Raw genomic sequence first — 18,914 nt, forward strand, 5'->3', positions numbered from 1 at the left:
ATAATCCAAAGTTGTGAGGTTTCCTGCTTCAGCTACCTCCCTGGCAGCGCATCCCAGACACCACCCAACCTTTGGGTGAAAAGGTTTTTCCTCGATTCCTCTCTGAACCTTCTACTTCCACTTTAAATCTATGCCCTTTTGTTAATGACCCTTCAAATAAAGGGAACGTCTGCTTTCTATTCACTACATCCAAGCTCCTCATAGCCTTATATACCTCTATCAGGTTCCCACACTCAATCTTCTGAGCTCAGAAAGAACCCAAGCTTATTCATCTCTTCAGAGCTGAAATGTTCCTTCCAGAAAACATCATTTGCACCCCCTCCAGAGCAATCATACCCTTCCTACTGTGGAAAAGGAAATTAATCAGCATTTATTTCCCCAGTTTAATTGCAGGTAGGAGTCGACCACACTCTAGGGTCTGGAGTCACATATGTGATTAGGTGAGGTGGTCAGTTTTTTTTCCTCTTTGAAGAGCACATTAATGAACCAGACAAGGTTTTATAACATGCTACAGTGAATAAGTGACCATCATTGGATCAATTTTTCATCTGATTTTAATAGCTTTCAAATTTCATCATCTGCCATAGAATCAAACAAAGCAGGAAGCAGGCCATTCGGCTCATTGAGTCCACACCAACCCTTCGAAGATCTCTACCTTATTACAGCAAATTGCATACTTAGCTTATGTTATTTTAATTCTCAACATTAAGCTATATATAGCAATGCCCAACAACCTCTCAATGGTATTTAAAAGTCCATACAGTCTGACAAAAATTTTGAATAAGTAAGTATCAGTGAAGAGCTTCTGAATCAATTTATGCACATATCAAGAATGCATACCTAGAATGTGCAAAGCCCCATGAGATCTTGTGGTATATGCTCTAGACCCTGCTGGTAAGGCAAGTTCAGGGCTCAGAATACAACATCTGTTGTGCATTTCAGATGCTGCAGGAAGCCTGGCATCTGCCGTAACTGCATTATAACACCAAACTTCTTTTGGACCTGGCATGAACCTACAGAAAAAAAAGGAAGAGCTTTTTGAGATTTTAAAAGAATATTAATATCAGCATTTGAAAACTAAACATAACTTAAATTTTCCTTAGATTTACATGCCCCATTGTTTTTTAAATAAATGTTATACTTAGGAACAGGCCATTCTGGTCTTGAAACCAGTTTGTCATCACATTAGACTACGGTTGATCCATACTCTGTTTTTTCCACCTCTGCTCCACATACTTACCAAAGAAAATCCAATCAAAAGTAAATTAATTTAAATTAATTCCATATCCACAGCCTCTTGGTTGACAGTGAGTTTCAACATCCTTTTCTATAGAAATAGCGTTTCATGCATTAACCAGAAGTGTTCAATATATGTCAGAAATTAGAGAATTTATAATTTTGGGCATTTGAAATCATACTTCAAAATCCCTACGCATTTAGAAAATCTACAAATAGATTTGCTGAAAGCTGATTTTATATTTAATAAACCTAATTAAGGATCTTGTAATCTAGATGACCAACAAAGTCCTTGTCTAACTTACTAAAAAGAAGTCTCAGGTGAATGCAAGGGGATCAATGGATGACAAAGGGCTAAATCAAAATTTAATGATTTAAAGGCATTGAGAGTCCACCAAACCAAATGGACTACAGCAGTTCAATGAAGCTGTTACCCACCTTCATGATGGGCAAACTAAGGATGGGTAATAAGTACTGGCCTAGCCAACAACACCCTCATCTCATGAATGAATAAAAGAAATGGCCACCAATCAATACATATTGATAGCTAGTCCTGGGATAGATGGGCAGATAAATGGCAACAAGAATGACATTAGGCCACGGAATAAAGCAAAGAAGTGTGATAGATGACAGTTTCAACAGAGTCTAATGATCGAACTGTCCAATCTTATTGTCATGGAAATATTTCACAAATTCAAAACAAGAAGAAATCTTAATACCTTTGGAGGACTAATAAATAATATTAATGGCAGCTTCACACAAACATTTAACAGTGTGCTTAGTGTGGTTTTCCTTCCATTTACAGTAGCTCAGGATTTTCAACTAAATTTAAAATATTAAAATGCCAAGAAATGGGAAAAGAAAATCAACTTTACTAAAGTAGGAAATAAAAGTTCGAGTCTCTCTCTCATTCCACAAAACCCCTAATTAGCACAAACATAGCTATGACAGATTTGTAAGTGTACTCCTCTGAGGAGTGGTTTTTTTTGAAAAAAATTTTGAATCAGTCCAAACATTGAACCAATTGTAAATTGGGTTCTTTTACAAACTGGACTGAAGAACCTCTCAGGAGGTTTTACTATAGATTTAATATATCAATATACTCCTACAAAACAAACAAAGAAAAAGCAAACAAATCATTTGTGCAAGCTGTGGAACCTCATTGTTATCAGAATGTGGATTGCACTGCAAAACATAACACAAATGACCAATAATGATGTTAAAACAACTCACTTAAGTTTGAATAATAAAAACTGTGGCTACGTTATATTTAGTCCTACAGGCATAGAGTGACAAGCAATGAACGTATTCCTACATGCATTACTTTAGCTTCGTGCAGAACACTTTTTTGTAGGACGTTACTGTATAAACTACATGCTGTTGTTCAAAAATTACAAATGTGCAATGTAAATGTTAGTCATCATGTTTTCCATCCTGAAGTCAAATATTTAAATTCAAATAGAATGGACAGAATGATACCACACAAAATGTGAATGCTGGTTTGTACTGCATATTTGTGCATGCAGCTCCAAATTCAAGGCTCAGTAAATACATGTTAATAGACTGTTCAGTATCAGGCCCCCTCAAGTTTCCCAAGAAAAATAAGCTTAATTTTGAAACCCTTTTTTCTCTTTGATTTCTATAAGTTAATACAAACCCACTACTGCATGATTATGTCCACAAAATCCAAAAATAGTGGAAAATAATACATTTTGTGCTCAAAACATCTTTAGGGAATGCAAGATTACCTCCAAATTACATCATACACGGGATCCAAGCAAACTCCAAAACCTCGTAAGTCTTCTTGTTCAGAATCATTAAATGTCCTGCAGCTTCCATCCAGCTTATTGATTAACAGACATTTAAAGGGTGGTGGCTCAGTTATGGATGAAGGTACCAAGCCTATTTGAAGAAATACCATAGATCAGACACCCATTAGACATTCAGCCATACCATTATATCTTTTCAAAACTTTTCTGATATTTTAAGTAAAAGCTAGAAAACCAAATCCTCCCCACTATATTTCACCCCTAGCAACTAGTAACTTAGATGCTAATCTAGAAGGCCCAATAAAGCACACTGTACAGTGAATGTACCACTGGCTTTCATAACTGCAATGTTCATTCTATTTCAAATTAAATCTTTAGATTTTGTGTTATACTATTCATGTTGCAATTTGTAGTCGTCTACATTTTGAAGCCTTGGCTCCAATATGCAATTACCTGATTTGTTCATAGCTTGGAAAATTGACAATTTGATTGAATATCAAAGGAAAAAAAAATCTATCTTGCCTATAATGTTTCTGCTGGCAAATATTTCTGAAGTTGACAAAACATGAGAGTTGATAAGCGCCTCATCAATGCGTAGGAAGGTCTGGTCTCCACTTGCACCTAACCAGGTAGCCTTACGGCCATACTTTGAACCTATATTTGGCATTGGAGATGGTCTGGTGTTCCAGAAAGGTATATCCAAAATTGGTCTACCAAGTTGTCCTTTCTACAAGAGAAAAGAAAACTTTCAAAACATTATACATTTTCACTTCTACTAATATGAAGTTGATTAACAATTTGCACTAATGCAAATCCTTTAAAACAGGACAAGGCAGTTCAGGAGTAGGTTTTCAGCTTAATGTTATAGATAGGTGACACTGTGGAACGTGGAGCATGAAGGCTTTGCACCGGAGAATAAAGAGTTAAGGAGGTTCAGAACAGTTCAGTGCAATTCTAAATCATCATTTAGTACACTTTAAATGTATATTATTATTTCTTAGGACATCTTTATGCTTAGTAAGGTGAGCAATGCTAGAAACCAAAACACTTCATAGAAGACAAGCTCTGGAATTTAACATGAAATGATATTATTCAAGTTACAGTTATGATTGAACAGTAAACCTTCATCTTGAAAAATAACTTTGTACCAAGTGTTTTGGACACTTTGCATTTAAGTGCAGAGCAAGAATGAGGAAATGCACCAAAAAGGTCTGTGTTTGATTTCTTCCATTTAGTCTGTAATCTGACATTAAATCGCAGTAACTTAAGTATGGATTGTAAACCATTGTTTTCCTTCAGCTACAGAGCATGTAAAATAATTTAAGTCAAATAATTAAGATTTTATATAAACCATTAAAATATTGCATAAAAAGCAAGTCCTAAAAAAAAAATTCTTACAGAGAAGCTTCCAAACGTGAAGACTTGTCCATCTGCTAATAATAGAGCTGTATGGTTGCTGCCTGCAGTTACTTGGGTGCAAGGAGCTGGTAAGGCCTGTACCAAAGTGGGTGCCCCTCTGAAATGAAAAATCTATTTAGCAAGGCAACAAACAGTACTCCAAAAGCACAAAGCTTTCTTGGTTTTATTTATTACCTTGAATTTACATCTCCATGTCCCAATTGTCCATGTTGCCCATATCCAAATGTATATACATCGCCATTCTCCATCAGAATCACTGTAGATTATTTGGAAAACATTAAGAAACAAACTTGAGTAATAATGTGTGTACCGGTAACACAAAGGTTTCATCCTCCAGAAAAAAAAAACGCAAATTATCTAACTTAAGTCAAAATGCTGACCTAACTGTTTATTTACACATTTTGCCAATTACACAATTTGTTGTTAAAAAATGCAGCTTTTCAGAAGAGATCACAATTTAGCCAAGCAATTTTTCACAGGTGAGAATGACCAAAGACAAAAGGTCTGAAAATGTTTTGATGAGCAAAACTTTATTTCTGATTTGCAGTGAAATGCAAATGGTCTAGGCCATTTCAAATGAGTGCAATTATTAAACATCAAGCCCAGGAACATTAGTTGCTTATTTATTTTCGATAATGATAAAAATTGAGAATGAATGTATTTGTACTAAATTATCAAACTGACTTCAGCATTTCAACATACAATAAAGTTATTGCATGTAATATGGAAAGAAGTCTAGTCCATACCAACGATAGAACATGGCTGTGCTGAATTAAGCACATGCAAAGTGAAGTAAAGGACTATGTGGCAGTGTTATGAAATATTTTCCAAAATTACTTCATTTTAAATCTGCACCTCTTTCTCAAGGGCAATTAGGAGTGGGGAACAAAGGCTGATCTCTTAAGAAACACTCAGATCCCAGGACGAAAATATAGAAATTTTAAAAAATCTCTTAAGATAATATGACCCAGATGTCAGCACAAAGCACTAAAATAGCTCAGGAACATTTCGTAGTTTTATATAGATCAACATAAAATATTACATCATATAAATAGAAAAATTGGCATTTAAGTACTCTCACTGTATTCGGGTAATATTCTGCCATACTCTCCATGAAAACTCAAGTGAGGCCTGTTCCCATACCCTCACATTTTAATCAGCTATTTCCCACTTTCCCTTTCTGTAGAGATAAGGGACTTATACTTTTAGTAAAGCTACAGAGCTATGCCAGTGATTTCAGATTATATCATGGAGCCTGGATCTGTAAGATTCCAGGCTTGTCCTCCCTCGTCATCCTCTCTATGTAGTTACACGCAATAAAGCCTGTTTCTGTTCACAGGAGTGTAGATCTCCCATCACTACAAGCAACCCGTATACTCACTCATGACCTTCCCCCACATGCACTGAAGACCTCCTTCCCAACTTCAGAACCCTCTATACTACCTGGATTTATCCACCTTTTCCAAATATGCGATGAGCTGGAGTCGCAAAGCAATGATAATGATGATAGACAATGGGAAACATTTTATAAATTAAGAGTCAAATTCTAAAACTTAAAGTTTTTAATTGACATGGGAGAGAAGCTGCCATCAGGAAGCAAATTTCAAATTCAAGATCCCAGCCCTGTGTTCTGCACCTTCCTTCAAATGAAAGGTATGTTAAGTCCCTTAAAATTCACATTTATCTTGATAAAACAGTCATTGGTTTATACAGATTTCAATGTTGCAGCAATTAGCAAACACAAGGGTAAGTGACAGCACATCACAGCTTCATATAATATATCTGGAGGCAGGTAAAGAAGGGCTTTCATCCTACCCAGGAGTGCAAGAGCTGTTGGAAGCATTTCCAGACAGGAAAGTATTCAATTCTGGAACAAACTCACATTAGAGAAAAGAGGATTATTTGATATGGAAAAGGGACCCAGTTAGTGTTGAACAGTTTTCCCAGGAGTTATTTGACAGACTGCATGTAAATTCAGCTCAACAACATTTGATACTTAAACGTAAATAAAGTGAACCATTGTTAAAATGCTGCATTTCAATTTACAATTTTTTTCACCTCTTATCCCTACTCAATTCCTGAATCAAAAAAGCTTCTCAGCCACAGTGCAAAATACAGCCCGAGTTTTCCCACCCTCTGAACTCATCTGTTTTTGTGTCTCTGCAATAATATCCCAGCTACTCCCAATCACAGATATAAATTGGTCTGGTTGGGACAGACTCAACAGCTTGAGCGGACAGGCCATATCCAAGGAAATTTAATATTGTTAGCAAGGAAAGGTGTGGAGGGAAAAAAGAAATGAAAGAAACGTTCAAATTCCCTATGATTGAATTTTAAGTATTCTTCAAAAACTATCATAGCTTCCAGCCAGATAATTACATCAGTTACAACTAGTCACGCTAATTATCAGTGTCTGGAGACAAATAATCAATAGTTGAACCTTTTGTTGTGCTCTCTCAGGAATTTGCACATCAGCATATCTGAAACATTGAATGGGGAAAATTAAAGTGCTGGTTACTGATGTTAAGTATAATTTAAAACTAAATGATATCATCTTATGATGTAATGCAAACTTTGTCTCAGTTTACATTACAAGTCTTACAATTTGCTGGTACATTAGCAGATCCTGGTCTTATTCGATGCATTTCATGTTATGAATATCTTTACCCAGAGTTAGGATTAAAACACAATCCTGTACTTTACTCAGGAAGATCTCATGGAACAAACTATGGTCACATGAACTTTACACAATTTTTTTTTCTCTTGGGATTACAAATAAATGTTTTGAATTCAAACTGGCGACCTGTAAACATAGTTCCTTTGGAATCTTCATAAAACTTTTTTGTGAATTTTATAAAGAAATTTATTTTAAACAAGCTTGTTTTAAAAAAAAAGGACATTTAATTTGTCAATGTTAACAGATGCAAAGTAGAAATAACTTTATTAAAATCGTCAAATTTTTGATAATAGCTGAATCATTTTAATGATCAATTGGAAATAAAATAAGGCTAGATAACAGACATCAGTTACCTTAGCTGTAATTAGAGTCTACAGAAACACTGGAGGAAATTGTACAAGGCTACTCAAAATGCTTAACAAAACTAAAACTCAAGAAACTGTTTGCCATGACCCATGTAACAATCGGCTGTGGCTTGAAACCCAACATGGAATATACAGTTAGAGTAAAAGCAACTATTTTGTAATGGGGTGGTCAATCTCCTGAGTGAACTGCCTACAAAAGGTGATTTATAATTTTCAAGTTGATTGGTTGGTCATCCAGCAAGCAACACAACAATATTAGTGAATTATGCTTTTGAACTTTGGGGTCAGGGAAATGGATCAGAATGTTCTTGTCCAGCGCTTTAAATTCCCCTATCAAGAGAAACTGTACTTCAAAGTATTTCAGTGAAAACAGAAGAGTCTTCATACTTCTCATGCACATTAAAAAGGCATTCAGTTTTATTTCTCTATTTATTCAAATCACCCACATAGTATACATACCTGAGTGATGGAATCCACAGCTAACCTGGACTGCTTGGAGCTCATAATCAAGACATAGAGCTCCTGGAGGATATGTTGTAATTTTGCTGGTGTCTTTCTCCCCCCTTTCTCCATTGGCATCTGAAAAGCAATGGCCAACCACAGTGTAATCGAAACACCGAAAGAGCAAGTAGTCACAATATTTGAATCTGATGTTTATTGGCTATTCTTGACCACAACACATGGCAACTTAGGTTTCATCATAAAGCCAAACACACTTTTCTTAAATACTTTGCAAATTTTAAAAATGAAATTTCTGTTCTTCTATTATACTATTATATTATGCTAAGTAAACATTTGAGTTACCATCCACCCTTAAGTTTTCTGCGATTTTAAAAACGCAAGGTAACAATGGAATCAAACTAAAAAACTATTCCATTGAATGTTTCTATAAGGCAAAATGTGCAGCTACTTCGGGCTAAATTATTTTGATATGTGATGTGAAAGGGTCCCATTTCTGCACCATGCCCATTTACCTCAAGGAAAATCAAAATTCTAACTTTTGCCGGTGGAAAGGGTAGCAGATATATGGAAAGCCTTCCTTTAAACTCATGTTCCACTGGAGAAATATACAAATAACTATTAATGAGAGCTTCAATGATAACACCAAAAGGTCCCTAAATCTCTCCCACTTTTATTTTGGTTTGGTCAGCAGTATGTCCATCACATGCTGAATACAGCAGTTTAGGGACATAGAAACTAAAGCTCAGGAAAAAGCCAAACAATAACATGTTCATACACTATTTTATACAAGAATACATTCCACCTGACCCAGCTCAAATCTCAGGCTCAGATTGGCAAAGCTAAGCTTAAAAAATCACAATGTTAGGCCACCAAAATAAGTTATTTAATCTAAACTGGTCTGTACCCTACATTTGCTTTCTCTTACCTAACTAGCATACTATTCCATTTATTTTTCCACTCATGTACTTAGCAGATTCATCTTCACACCAGGTTCTCTCTAAGGGCTAAAAGGCCTACTCCTGCACATCAGTATGTGCTATGTGCTAGCAAGTTCCATTTCTAACCACCCTCTGGATATAGTGTACTTTTCTAAATTATTAAGCAATACATTATATTTATGACTTGATTTCTGAATTTCCCTGTGAATGACAATAAATCATTATTATGTAGCTCAAGTGCAATGAGTCAGAGTGAGCATGTTAATGTCATGCATAAGGTAAATGCTTTGTGCGTTTTAGAAGTCAAAACCACAAGCTTCTATTTTATTCTGACACAAAGGTGCTTCTGCACGTTAACCAATTCGAACGGCATGAGGACAGGGGAGATTAGGGGATGAGAAAGAAGAGACAGGTGAGCTAAGGGAAGGGAAGAGGTGTGGGGCGGAAGAAGAGAACTGGGGTGCAGGAACAAGGTGGGAGGGGGGAGAAAAGGGAATGGGGGGAGAAGGAGGAACGGGGGAGGGAGGAGAAGGTGGAACGGGGGGGGGGGGGGAGAAGGAGGAACGGGGGGGGGGGGGAGAAGGAGGAACGGGGGGGGGGGGGAGAAGGAGGAACGGGGGGGAGGAGAAGGAGGAACGGGGGGGAAGAGAAGGAGGAACGTGGGGGGGGAGAGAAGGAGGAACGGGGGGGGGTGGAGAGAAGAAGGAACGGGGGGGAGGGGAGGAGGAGGAACGGGGGGGGGGGAAGAGGAGGAGGAACGGGAGGGGGGGGAGAGGAGGAGGAACGGGGGGGGGGGAGAAGGAGGAACGGGGGGAGTGGGGGAGAAGGAACGGGGGGGGGAGAAGGAGGAACGGGGGGTGGAGAGAGAAGGAGGAACGTGGGGGGGGAGAGAAGGAGGAACGGGGGGGGGAGGAGGAGGAACGGGGGGGGGGGGGGGAGGAGGAACGGGGGGGTGGGGGAGGAGGAGGAACGGGGGGGTGGGGGAGGAGGAGGAACGGGGGGGTGGGGGAGAAGGAACGGGGGGAGAAGGAGGAACGGGGGGTGGAGAGAGAAGGAGGAACGTGGGGGGGGGGGGGGTGGAGAGAAGGAGGAGGAGGAGGAGGAACCGGACAGGGAGGGGGTTGGGGGACAGGAACAAGGAGGGGGGGGTTGGGGGGAAGAGAGGAACAAGTGGTGGTGTGGAGGGAAAATTGGGAACAGATGATAGGATAGCTCAACACCAGGGTCTGCATGCAGGCACATTAATCCAGCAACAGATTTCTGACTGCTTTGTGCAAAAAAAAGTGGCCAGTTGTGGATCCCAGACGTTACCAGCTTGAGAAAAGCTCTCTGATTGGTTCCTGGGCAGGTGACCAGCTGGGTGTTTCCAATGGAAGGTGTGAAGCCTCCAGACTGTTTAAATGAAAGGCTCTTTGTCTGTCTGCACTAAAAAGTACCTAAAGTCTGTTATTTTCAACTACCAGATGCTGGAAGCTGCAGCCTTTCACCACTAACTTATAGGCTTTTGTATTTAGTGTACCAATCATGCTATGCCACTTCCAATGGAGTGAAAGAACCTGGAGAAGAAAATTGAAGGACAGGTGGTCTTGGGAAGTAAATAGAATATCTCACTGAATCCGGTTATGCTACTGAACTGTTTCTCCCCAGTATTTTTCCCACCATCTATGCAACCAATATTTTTTATTTGTCCGTGCCTAAGTGTGGGAGCATGCAAGTGCACACACCTAGGGGTTTACCAGTTTAGAGGCTCAACTAGCAGAGTTATGCGGTGATAGTTCATTTATTTGTAACAAACAGTTGTTCTTGTGAAGTACCTGAATCTGACTAGTGTTTCCTTTTAACCAGATTCTGATAAACAGACAAATTGGGGTCTTTGCATACTTTGATTACATCATTAACTTGTGTGGTCACTTCAAGAATTTGTGCATTTGCCCAACTGGACTGTAACAAAGCACAGTAGAACTGCAGACTAAAGCTACAAATAAAGTTGGTTTCCGAATTGAAAAGTACTTTCAATCCAAGCATTCCACTGTGAAGCAGCCTGAAGTTACATTGAACAACAAACAAAGAAGTAAAAGAACCACTTATTCTGCTGTGGGGGGATAAGTAACCAGTATGACACTGATAAAGGCAAGAAAAGTTATTCTACCATGCAGTTCAAAAGGGATCATAAAACAGCATAAGCTAAATTGTTAAACTACCAAAGTGTTCACTACTTTTTGAGAGATCTTAACATCTTGTACATGTGGACGCTAACTGGTGGTTTGCAAGAGGAGCTCAGAGCTGTACTTCTAACGTTGACTGGAATAACGTATGATCGGATTTATTTCCAATTGCATGAATGAAAATCACTTTCTCTAGAAAAGCAAACTGTGAGGGTATAAAATTTTAACGCATAAGCTGTTAATAATGTAAATCAAAATAAAGAACAGTCTGTGTGATATGGCTATATGATTACTACCAACTGACAGAATCCTGTTTACTCAAACTTATGAACCATTTGGAAATGAGAACTTTAAAAGAAAAATAATTAAGATCAGAAAATAAAGCACTGCCACTAAGATTTCAGCAAGTAAGTGTGCACAAATCAGTCTTCCAACTGTGCTAAGACAAACAACATGATTATCCTTCCTAGTTCCTAACTGAACTGCCACATATGAATACAAAGTATGGGTAGTCACTAGACACTGTACTGATGGGAACAAGTTGAGACTGTTTATTTAAAAGCAACATGCAATGTTAAAGCTGACATGCAATTAAAGCTGCAAGTACAATCAAAAAGGTATATTAGTGCCAACACTAAAGGAAGTTTGGTGACAATCCCATCACAAACAGTACATTTAATTCGAAAGATTAACCCGAAAAATTAAAAAAGGTTCCTTGAGCTAGAACTCAATACACATTTGTACCCAAGTTGGTCCAATATTTGAGTAATGAGATCAAAGATCAACATATACTGATGAATTTTGTGGATTTGTTTTCAAGTGGAAATTTAAATGAATCAAACAGACTGAGCAGAGTTCAGGTACAAGAAATTTCACATATTTAATCCTTGACAGTAAAAACAAAATGAATGCAGCAATTATATCTCTTCCAAATATTAGACCTTCCTTTGTCCAAATCAGAAGAGATTAAATGAGAGATTTTTACATCATACAAAAAGCAGCAATTCACAGGAGCATTCTCATCATGAAATAACTACTGCATCACAGTGCTTCCCTAATCAAAGTAGAAATCAGGCCAAATTACTTTAATAATTCAATGATCTATTTTTTTTTTGTAACCCAAGAAATCTCCCAACTCAGAAGCAAATCAGCTAAGGGAAGTAGGCAACTGAATTTTCAGTGAGGCTCCAAACTTACAAGTCACCAATTGTAGACCATGAGCTACGCTAAACGGCACATCTCACCATTATTTGTTAAATGAAGCTTGCGTGAAAAAGGTACAAATGCAATACAGGAAACCATTAACAATGAGACATTTGTGACAGGAAAAGATTAGTAGCAATTATCAAAACATATCAACTCGCAGGTTTTTTCCTCCAACTCAAGAAAGAATACACAAAGCCTAAATACAATGTAATAACGCACTGTAAAATAATCCGTAAATATAATTCACATTTTAGCAAAAATTTATTTCCCTTTCTCCAAAAAGGATCTCCATTCTTCATAATGTATTTACACAAATTCGAGATAAAACGAAGAAAATAGAAACTTCAAAGCAGCAAGAAGCATTCTTTCTTGTACAAACAAAAGCAACCAAACAACGTTTGTATTCAACCTAAACAATCTTAAGCCAGAAAAGATTTATTTTCTCCTCGGCTTACTCAACATCAAAACACAAAAGCAAAATCAATTTTGTACAGTTGTCCACATTAGACAGAGACTCAGCTGATAGAAGAATATGAATGGCAGGATAGGTTGTAGTCTTCCAGCCAGTAAGGAAGGATGACCAAATACCTTTATGCTTGTCCCGTTTATGCTTTAGCTTTGATGGAAGGGGTCTTAGTCTGGCTATGGCCTGTTCTCGATGGTTCAAATAAATGGGACCAGGAAATACAATGGGGCCTGAGGAGAAATAACTTGCACATGCATAGGAAAGCTCACAAATGAAATAATTGTTAAAAACAAAAAGAAAACGCTTATCTATAATATCAAAAGAGAATGGCATCCACTGAATTTGAGGCTTTAAGAGAAAAAAAAAGAGACTACATTGTAGATAGCAGATAACCAAAAAATAAAGAAAAAGTGTCAACAAATGGTAGAGCGTTAACAAATCATTAACATGATAAATTTTAAACCAATTGCAAGGCGTTGCTTAACCAATGACTGTGCAACTTAAAATCTGAACAAGTCTCAATTATAAATCTGTGTATTTGAATTCAGTCATTTTATTTCTCATCATCATTCTTTTGGTGTCACTAGGTCAAAACCTTGGAACTCCCTCTCCAACAACATTGTGGGTCTACTGACAACACAGGGACTGCAACAATTCAAGGAGGCAGCTCCCCAGCACCTTCTTCAAGACCACTAGTGATATGCAATAAACACTACCCCTGCCAAGCAGCTGCACATGCCGTGCATAAATAATAAAAAAAACTACAAATATGCTTATCCATAAATTTATTGAACCACTTAGAGAAAAATGTAGTTGTGCACACCTTGTTTAGCAAAGTAATAGATACATGCACAACCAAGTCTTTGTACTATGATTATCATGCTGCTGCTTTGAAACTGCAACCAAGCAAACTACTCTATCACAACACGCTGCTCTAATAATATATGATATCCCTCGAAGCAAGAAGTTAAGAGCACTTAGTGATTTAGGAAATCTAGTTGTAGCACATGGTCTCAAAATGTTTTAAAACTGAGTCAAAGAAGATCACCATCTTTTTGAGAATGGTACCTCAAATAAATCATTACTTCTTTTTCATGTTGCAACTCAATTTAGCTGTACAGTTGATTCTGATATAACGCGATAGTTCAGTTTTTGTGCGATCTTGCATTATAAGAAAATTGCACAACAGTCGTGCCATTTAAATTAATGGGGCCAGAATTGCATTATAGCTAATACAGTTAAGGAAAGTTTGTTCTACAAACAACGGAGTAAATTCTTCAATCACGTTAAACCCAATTTGGGTTGAGGAAGCATGCATTATAGCAGAAATGACTGTATTTGGAGCATGCCTTCATCTAAACATGTTCTCAATAAAAGACATTGTACATCTCAAGTAGCAATTAGAGTCTTGGAAAATATGCTTGTAACATTTTACAAGGTAATAAAGTTATAGCATTTTGCACTATTTTAAGACAAAGAGAGTTAATTTTTATGTTTCTTACATCTAAAAGTTTCAACACTACCTTAGCTGACAACTGAAGTAAAAATAAAACCAAAAGGGCAAATAAATTCTATTACTTGATAAATGAGCATTGCAACCCAGAACATTCCTTCAGTATTGCACAATTTTCCAAGATCTAATCTTTAGATGAGATGTTGAATTGAGGCTTCTTCCGCCTATTCCTACAATTTAGAGACATAAAAGATCCTGTGACACTATTTAAAAAGTAGCAGGAAATTCTATGATCTTACAAATATTCATTTCTCCATCAGAACCAAAAATAGTTACTAATCTCCCAATCGTTTGTGGGACCATTCTAAGCTTCGAACAGCTGTTATATTTACCAGGATAACAATACCTGTATTTTAATGTAATTAACTGTACATGAAACACTTTTGAGGTGATAAACAATGATAAGGAATTACATAAAGAAACTAAGCTTTCTTTCAAATCCGAATTGGGTTAGAATTCAAGTCTATTCATATCTCAGTGGTTGAGTGGAGCAGTCATGCCCTGTCAAGTAAGCTCTCAGCTTTAAAGTAATAGAGTTAGCAATAGCTGCTGCACTTGCCCACAATCAATAACAGCAAGGATGCAGGATGGACTAACAACAATTATGTATGTTAACCTCTGCTCAAGCAACTCAGCTCATGAAATCACAAGGTAGGAGATAAGCCCTTAACTAACAACCTTTTTTAAAAAACACTTTGTTAAAGCTCTTCATTTGTTCACTTGAAACATTTCCTGTCCTTCTCTCCTTCAAAACTCATCATAAAATGACATCTTCATCCAAGCTTTTGATTACCTGTCATTACCTCTGTGGAAAATGGACCTAAATTTTGATTGATAACAGATCCAGTGAGTTCTTGGGCTAATTTAAGTTAAAGGCAATATATACATGCAAGCTGTGGTGGCTATGATGCAATATCTTTGTCAGGGAATACTTCTTTAGATCAATTGAAGTGTACTACATATTGTAACCAGGACACTATTAATTAAGATTACACACAACTTCTTAATCAGATAAAGGTGCACAGCTTTATAACTAAAAAATGTACTACAGCCATCAGTTGTCGTCTTTTACATGGCTCAGCATGACCCTTCAAATCTTATTCAAGATTAATAAAGAATCAACAATAATGCAGAATACTTAATGTATATAAAGAAGTTTTTTTTTTAAGTTTGTGCTGGAACAAACACTTTGGATGGATACTAGCTGTCATTTAAGTCTTTACAAAAAAACATACCTCTCACTTCTTCTAGTCTGTGCCTTCTACTCAACCGTTGTCTTTTCTCTTCTTGTCTTAGTTGAATATGTTCTTCTATATTAACACCTGGTGGGACAGGTCCTGCTAAAGAAATCATAATTTGTTTGATTAAAACAAAAAAGTGTGACACTCTTTAATCATTCTTCCATTTTTCTAGCTTTCATTATAATCTATAACAATAAGACAAATTCCCAAACCCCTATTTATTTGAGAGGCTATTCGCAGCTATTTCTTATTGACGGTCACTTATTAATTAATTTTACATAGATGTGGGTTTTAGTGAAAGTTTTCTTCTGCATTTTAAAAGTAACATTCGTCAATTCTCTAACAGTTCAATATAATATTTACTGCACTGTGTAGAGCTGTCAATTATAGGATAATAGGTGCTGAAATCTGTTATTCAGCCCTTCTAATCGACTCTCATACATAATATGCTGACATAAAGCATTATACAGGAATGCTACAAGATGAAATGGTTTTCAAATATTAGGACCCCGAATATCTAGACAAAACTCAGGGAATGAAGTGAAAGTGCAGTTAATACTGACAGCTCTTGTTAATGTGTTTGTCTACATATCAAAGTAGAAACTTCAAATTAATTAAAAGCCAAGTAGGTATGCACTTAAGAGAGACAATTATAATAACATCATTCAGGAGGGAAGGGGAATAGAAGTAATAGTGAGAAAAAAATCCCTAGATATTTTATTGTACCTCTCGATATTGTGTCTAAGAATAAAGTGTTAAGATACCAGGTGACAGTAAACGTCAGAAAAGCTGATTTATGTTTCAAAATAAAACTCACCTAAAAGTAGATCTAAGGGGATCATCTCTTTAACAGCATCAAGAATTCCCCTCTGTCTTGCCTCTTGTCCATCAAGTTCTCGGGCACAGGCCTTACAGCAACCGCATAGAGCGCAACCAGACTCACCAGACCCACATCCACAGAGCCTAAAACAGATCATGGTAAAAATATCTTAATAAAAACAATGTCCTTGACATTCATTACAACCCATTAACAGAGTTACCTATTCATTTGACATTTATCCTCAGGTACAAATTAACAGATGTAACACCTACTTCACATGTAAGATGACCTCTCATGAACTGAAGATACAACAGCAAAAAAAAAAAATACAGCAGTCACTAACATGGAAATAAATACACAGCAGTGAAATCTGAGCCAATAAGCAGTATTAAACTAAAATATGATCATGGGTGGTGCAACAAATAGAGAATGCCGCAGAAACTCTTCAAGTCTGACAGCATCTGTGGAAGAAGAAACAGAGTTAATAATTTGAGTCTGATTTCACTCTTCTTCAGAACTGAAGAACTACATTTGTTTCAGAATTTCAGCACTGCATTATTTGGCATTTGTTTAACTGATTATGTAATTGATTTGAACTTCTCCAGAACTGGAACCTGAATAAATCATGTTAATTGCCAACTTTTAATTTTGCAAAGAAAACAAGAAAAGCAAATGTTTCACAAACTGAGCAGCAGTGTTTTATTGTGGTGAATGCATAACACAAGTGCATTCTGCTCAGAGAAAAGATTGAGCAATAATCTTGCTTGAGCATTAAATGAAGACCACCTCTAACCAGGTAACCAGTAAGAAAAACATCCACCTGGAGGCATTGTCCATAACCACGTTTATCAGATGATCATGCACCATTCTGATTTGTATAGAACAGCTTGCTATAAAACAAATTTAGTTCTTTGAATACAGTAGCAAAGAATTCAGGCAAGGCAATACAAATTAAAAACTAAACTCCTCGAACCAATTAACTAAATGTTGAGCAGCCATCAAAAACTAATGAATAATTATTTTATTTTCCATTAAGTTAAAATTACACTACAGAACTCGAAGCCTGAGCAAAACGTTGAGCACAAAGATTAGATTAGATTCTCTACAGTGTGGAAACAGCCCTTCAGCCCAACCAGTCCACACCACCCCTCCAAAGAGAAACCCACCCAAACCCATTCCCCTACCCTATATTTACTCCTGACAAACACACCTAACACTGTGGGCAATTTAGCATGACCTATTCACCTGACCTGCACATCTTTGAATTGTGGCAGGAAACCAGAGCACCCGGAGGAAACCCACGCAGACACAGGGAAAATGTGCAAACTCCACACAGACAGGCCAGAATCGAACCCAGGTGCTGTGAGGCAGCAGTGCTACCCACTGAGCCACCCGTAAAGGTTAGAGGTTTGACTTACTTACATTCACAAATGATCATACCCATTCTTATGGCAAAATTACTTTACTGACAGCAAACTTCAAGAGTGCTAATGGTCGTGTCATTTCTGACTCCTTCAATCACCAACACCATGTGAGGTTGAATTTAAATCTAGCTCGTGTCTATGAAGCTTTTTAGGATGGCCTGTATTTAATCGAAAAAATTAAGTCTAAACTTTCACTTGGGGGCCCACAGAGAACTGAAGTCCTTACTCAAGCACATCTACACCTGCTAATAGTTGCGCTGATCAGACGAGTTTCCCGATATTCCTAAAAAAGTCAGACAAAAAGATAACTCTCTTAGAGAGTATCTTGAGAATGACTATCTATTCCTTCAGAAGAGTGTGTGATTTCAAATGAGGATTTTTTGCATAATCGTCAATTATTCCAATATATGCGATGTCAGTGACTATGAAAACACAATGTTAAATGAAAGCTGCATTAATTATATTTAAAAAGTTCTTAGACAAATGTGACAAGGAAGCCACTGTCAACTCTGAGAAATGAAGGACTCAAATAAAGCCAAGTATTGCAGATGCCGAAATTTGAAATAAATAGAAAAGGAAGAAATTCGGTAGATCTAGCAGCACCTTTGAGACAGATACAAAGCTAATGCTTCGAATCCAATATACTTCTGCTTTAGAGTGAAGATAAAGCACAGACCCCATGGTTCAAAATTTTAGAAATTAAGAGAAATATCAGTGGACAAAATGGCAGAAAAGATACTACTTTTAAATAGAAAAGTTGGTGTACTTTTCTCCTTTCCTTTCCTTACTCCCCCTAACAAAATAAACAAATATCTGGTTTGGCATTTGAATAATCATGATGTACATTTGCACCCAAAAGTGCAAAGGCAAGAGAATTTCAGAGGCGACCACTACTGACAATATCAAATAGATACACGGGTTCACATCTATCAAGCAAGATTTATCCATAATCACATAAGAAACAAGACAATTGATAACAGTTAATAGGATTAATGATCAATGGACCAAAAACAATGATCTGAAAATTTACCTTGTTTACAGTTAATTCCGAAGTTAATCAATAGTTTGAAAAGAAGTTTCAGGCACTTAAAAAAAAATCACTTCATCTTAAACATCCACATAATTAAACTACCTCAATTGCAGATCAAGTTATGGAAAAGGATCATGACTAAAATGTCAAACTACCTTTCCCCCTCCACCAATGCTGCCTAAT

At 37.1% G+C, this 18,914-nt stretch overlaps 1 protein-coding gene across 14 annotated transcripts in view; it reads right to left on the minus strand.

Moving 5' to 3' along the window:
• mycbp2 (MYC binding protein 2) overlaps nucleotides 1–18,914 on the minus strand; it is a 256,550-nt gene that overhangs the window by 130,740 nt on the left and 106,896 nt on the right. For 11 of the 14 annotated variants that reach the window (XM_087987970.1, XM_087987967.1, XM_087987963.1 and 8 more), the window contains exons 16-24: nucleotides 16,275–16,420; nucleotides 15,452–15,556; nucleotides 12,826–12,933; nucleotides 7,926–8,045; nucleotides 4,599–4,680; nucleotides 4,404–4,521; nucleotides 3,528–3,732; nucleotides 2,985–3,138; nucleotides 841–1,013 (exon numbers count right to left, since the gene is read on the minus strand). In XM_087987970.1, coding sequence (XP_087844096.1) covers nucleotides 841–1,013; nucleotides 2,985–3,138; nucleotides 3,528–3,732; nucleotides 4,404–4,521; nucleotides 4,599–4,680; nucleotides 7,926–8,045; nucleotides 12,826–12,933; nucleotides 15,452–15,556; nucleotides 16,275–16,420 — 1,211 coding nt within the window. The remainder of the gene's footprint in view (nucleotides 1–840; nucleotides 1,014–2,984; nucleotides 3,139–3,527; nucleotides 3,733–4,403; nucleotides 4,522–4,598; nucleotides 4,681–7,925; nucleotides 8,046–12,825; nucleotides 12,934–15,451; nucleotides 15,557–16,274; nucleotides 16,421–18,914) is intronic. The other 3 variants (XM_087987958.1, XM_087987962.1, XM_087987960.1) reach the window with 3 other exon arrangements.

Source organism: Chiloscyllium plagiosum, unplaced genomic scaffold (assembly GCF_037043375.1).
Source record: "Chiloscyllium plagiosum isolate Xiang-an unplaced genomic scaffold, Cpla_swu_hap1 HiC_scaffold_6, whole genome shotgun sequence".
Classification (NCBI taxonomy): Eukaryota; Metazoa; Chordata; class Chondrichthyes; order Orectolobiformes; family Hemiscylliidae; genus Chiloscyllium; species Chiloscyllium plagiosum.